We start from the raw sequence: 4663 nt of genomic DNA, 5'->3' as shown, positions 1-4663 counted from the left end.
AGGTGACATAGATACTTTATTATGGTATAGTATTTAAATATATTCCTGAGAAACACATAATATTGTCCCTTTAATGCAAGTTAAATTTTAACTGCTGACTTTTGCTGAAAGTAGGAAAACAAAAGTGACAAATTGGTAGAAAAAAAAGGCAAAAAAGCAAAATAAATCTGACAAGAGCAAAGAAAAGCTAAAAATATCAAAAGGAAGTTAAAAGATGAAAGAAATTAAAATAACAGACGGCAGAATGAGAGAGAAAACTTTCAGATGAGTAAAATAAACAAAGTTCTTGTATTTTGTTTTGAAATAATGAAACTAAAAATAGCTAAAAAAACTTTTTACTGTTTAACTTTCTTTAGCTGTGTTAGCTGATTTAGCTTCACACGGTTGTTTTCAGTCAAACTGCTTCTGCAAACACAACATTCAGCTGCTCTGATCCGTTAATCTTTGTACTTTTTAATTATTTGACTTTATTTGCAAATAGTTTGAACAGAAATACACACAAATCTGCTTCTTGGTTTTTGCTACTTTTAGCTTCTAATAACGACTTTTTTTGTTTCTGTTTTATTTGAGGTTTTAGCCTTTACCACATGTAGCTTTTAGCTCAGCTTTTGGTACTTTTAGCTTTTAGCTCGTGGTTCAGCATTTGTTATCTTCACAGTTTTAAGGACTTTAAAGCAAAGCAGGACGGCAGAAAAAGAAAACCGTTACCCAGGGGTCCAGGTTCAGGATCTTCTTATCCTTCTTGTTCCTGAAGAGAAGACCACCGGGGTCGTCGTAAACCACCTGGAAGTTGGAGCTGGAGTTGGAGCTGGACACCTGGGTCCTCCAGTTGTAGTAGCTGCAGAAGAAGCAGAACTTAAAACATTAAAAACTGAATATTATTGAGTTTTTATGTTTTATTCCTAGTTTTTATATAAAAACACACGAGCACCAATCTGAGGTCACAGCGTTTCATTTTCTACAGCAGGAAGTAAAATGTGGAGCATGACTCAGCAATATTTCAGTCCAGGTTCTAAACAGAGACCCTGAAAAAGCTGTTTCTGATTTGAGTTTCAGATTTCTCCACAGTCAGGCAGCATTTCGCTGCAGCTGAGACTGATGAGGAAGTAAAACCAGAAAACGGTTTGAATTTCAAAATAAAGGTTTCATTTACAGCAGCCACTTCCTGTTCAGGCTGCTTTTCATCACACAGCAGAAAAAGACTCTGCAGATCGGCAGCAGATTGGAAAAAAGACTGGAAATGAAAACCTGGGCTGGACTTGAACCTGCAACCTCTGTGACCCGGAAGGGAAGAAGTTTGTAAAGATAAAGAAGCTGGGTTCATCAGTTTGGATCACACTGTGGTTCTGAACACAGCTCTGTGGTTTACCAGGAAACTGAAGAGTTCAAACCAGTCAGACTGAGTCTGTCTTCAATCATCAAACTGATTTAGAACAAATTTACAGATCAAAACATTTCAACTTCGTTTGACTTTTATTTTATTGTCCTGAAACTGAATATTGTGCTGTGAGGTGCAGCAGCTCCGTGTTTTGAAAAGTGATACAGAATCATGTGTTTCTAGTTGCTTCAGTTCTTTAAACAGGAGGAGAGCAACGTTAGGATGCTGTCCAAAGTAAAAAGAAATACACAAAATAGAAAATACACGAAAGAAAAAAAACACACACTATAAAAAATACACAAAATAAAAATGCAGATTATAAAAATACACAAAATAAAATAAATGCTCAAAATTAAAAATACACAAAATCAAAAAATGCACAAAATTTAAAAATGCACACACAAAAAAAGAAATGGACAAAATAAAAAACTACACAATTTTTTAAAATGCAGAAAAAATATACAAAATAAAAAATGCACAAAATTAAAACATGCACACACAAAAATATGGACAAAATAAAAAAATTACAAATAAAAAATAAATGCACAAAATAAAAAAATGCACAAAATTTAAAAATGCACACACAAAAAAAGAAATGAACAAAAGAAAATTACAAATAAAAAATAAATGCACAAAATAAAAAATACACAATTTTTAAAAATGCACAAAATAAAGAAATGCCCACACTGCAAAGATTTGCAAACCCATCAAACAAAAACGGCACAAAGACATAATTTTTTGTGCTCATCTTGAAAATAACAGCAGAAACAGCATGAATGAGCTACAGCAGCTCCAACATGTCCGCTCCCAGCTAATTGTCCTCAGACTCACTGACAACTCAAAACATTTCATGCTTGATGCAACTGAGCTTCGACCATCAGACACTTTTAACTCTGAAGTAATAAACTTTATTTTTAATATAAATGCCTAATATCTGATTTCAAAGTGAACAAAGTATCTCAGTGCAAAGATGCAAAATTAATATTATTATTTTAGATGTTGAATTCCAGCTGGATTAAAGAGAACAAAAACAGGTTTAAATGGTTGGCAGCTTGTTTCAGACGGCTCTACAGGTGAACGTCGCTCTGAAACCTTACAGAACATGACGAGTCATAAATAACTGTTTATTGTTCTCATCAAGCTGTTACCATTGTTCCCAACAACAGTGTGAGCTGGGAGCCCTGGCTCGTCCAGGATCAGTCCTCCCCCAGGGACAAGAGCTGCAGCAGGGTGGACGGAGCGCTGCCAGCCTTCCTCACAGCGTCTCACCGACTGAGATGTTTTACTGGGTCCAGCGAGCAGAACCATGTCAGAAACTGACACTAATGTTTGCGTTTCCATCGCAGGAAACATACGTTTTACAGATATTTGTCTTTTTGCTTCCTGCCAGAGGAAATGTCTGGTGACACATTAAACCTGTCCACAAACACCCACCTGCAGGCCAGACAGAAAAAAGACCTTTTTCCCTCTTCTTCGTAACAAATGACAGGAAATGAGAGAACCTGAGGTTCTCCAGGCTGGGGTCAGGACAAGCGTGGGGTCTTCAGGTGATTTAAAGAAACCACAACATTTTAAAGACGATTCCTAACAACTTGTTTTTATTATAATTGCTATAAAATGTAAAAATCATGGTTTCTGTCAAAGCCTCCCTCTGGAATATATTACTTTAAAATAAATACAAGGTGGAAGAAAAGTAAAAATTCAGATTTTATGGTTTAATCAAACCTTTGAAACATTTACCTGCTTTATGACCATCAAACTGTAGTTAACTTCACAATATCTGTCTTTATATTTTATTTGTTTTTTAATGGTTAATTTATTTGACAAGGACATTAGACATTAAATAACATTTCTATGAATGTGCCCCAGAATTAGCTATTTTTCATCTTTTGTCCCTCGATAATGACTAATTTGTCTGCTAAAAGCAAACAAATGTCTAAAACAAACAAGGTTAAACACATTTTTTTCAATAATACAACAAAGTACAATCTGTAAACACAAAACAAAGGAAACTACAACACAATTATTATAAAAATAAACAGAATCATTAAAACTAAATTAATCTTTAACTTCTTGAATTGTTGGTGAACTGGATGAATCTAAGTTCTGACCTGATTTTTAAATCTTGGTTTGTATGGAGTTCCATTTGTGCCAAAAATATGTCGCCCATAGGTTTAACTATAACTTTAAATTTGATAAAAACTGATAAAAGTGAAAAATAAAATAAAATAAAAATAAATTAAAAACCCTTCCTGTATCTGATCATGTGTGGTGGTGAGCAGATCCACACTGATTGATACCAGAACTTTAAGCTCTAGAACAGAAATGGACAACTGACGGCCCGTGGGCCACATCCAGACTGTGGGTGACTTTTGTACGGTCAGTCAACGAAGCCCCTCCCCCAACAGACTATCTGTTGACAGAACTTCATAATTTACTTCAGTGTTCAGTCTGCTTGGAGATGCTGTCTGCCGTGAAGGATTTTAATACGTCGTCACTACAACACGCTGCACAAAGCTCAATATGGGTTTACTGAAGTCACAAAAACAAAAACAGACTTTTTAACAGAACCAGAACCACACAGGAATCTGACCTTAAGGAGTTTTATGTCATTACACTTCAGCACACTAAAGTACGTGTTTAAACAAGAGTATAACTGTTCTGAGCTTGAAATATGTTGTTACTGGTTTAAAACACATATTTAAACAAACATTTGTAAAATGTCAGTTTTATTACATTTGGGTAAATATGCAGTGCTGTGACACTATGGTTGTGTCAACAAAAAATCTGTGGCCATCATGTACGTAGCCCGTCCCTGGTGTAGAATTGATTGTGAAATAAAAATATTAATACTTTGATATAATGTATACTGTTAACAGGAACACAGTGGAAAGAAACCAAACTATTGTAATGTCTAAATCGTGCTGCTGGAAGGAACTACTTTTTCTTCCGCCTGGGTAATGAGTAAGTGCAGTCTATTTACATGTGCAGTATTTTTGTCCCCCGTCACCGAGGTGGGGGACATAGAAATGCTCTCCGTCTGTTTGTCCGTCCATCTGTCCATTGTTTCGTTTGTCTGTTCGTCGGTTCATTCGTCTGTTGGTCGGTTTGTTCGTCTGTTTGTTGGTCTGTTTCTTTGTGCGTTGGTCTGTTCATTCATCCGTTTGTTTGTTCGTCCATTCATCTATCCTTCGGTCTGTTTGTCGGTTGTCCGTTGATTCATTTGTGTGTCTGTCGGTCCGTTCGTTTGTCTGTTCGTTCGTTCATCTGTTGGTTGGTTTGTTC

At 35.8% G+C, this 4663-nt stretch overlaps 1 protein-coding gene across 2 annotated transcripts in view; it reads right to left on the bottom strand.

The window, feature by feature from the left end:
• cfap299 (cilia and flagella associated protein 299) overlaps nt 1–4663 on the bottom strand; it is a gene marked incomplete at its 5' end in the record, with an annotated part of 147174 nt that overhangs the window by 5562 nt on the left and 136949 nt on the right. For both annotated transcript variants that reach the window (XM_014019672.1, XM_014019673.1), the window contains 1 exon segment: nt 709–838. In XM_014019672.1, the coding sequence (XP_013875126.1) occupies nt 709–838 (130 nt within the window).

This window comes from Austrofundulus limnaeus, unplaced genomic scaffold (assembly GCF_001266775.1).
Source record: "Austrofundulus limnaeus strain Quisiro unplaced genomic scaffold, Austrofundulus_limnaeus-1.0 Scaffold226, whole genome shotgun sequence".
Classification (NCBI taxonomy): Eukaryota; Metazoa; Chordata; class Actinopteri; order Cyprinodontiformes; family Rivulidae; genus Austrofundulus; species Austrofundulus limnaeus.
The sequence above is the reverse complement of the archived record's forward strand: the minus strand, read 5'-3'. Positions and strand labels throughout refer to the sequence as shown.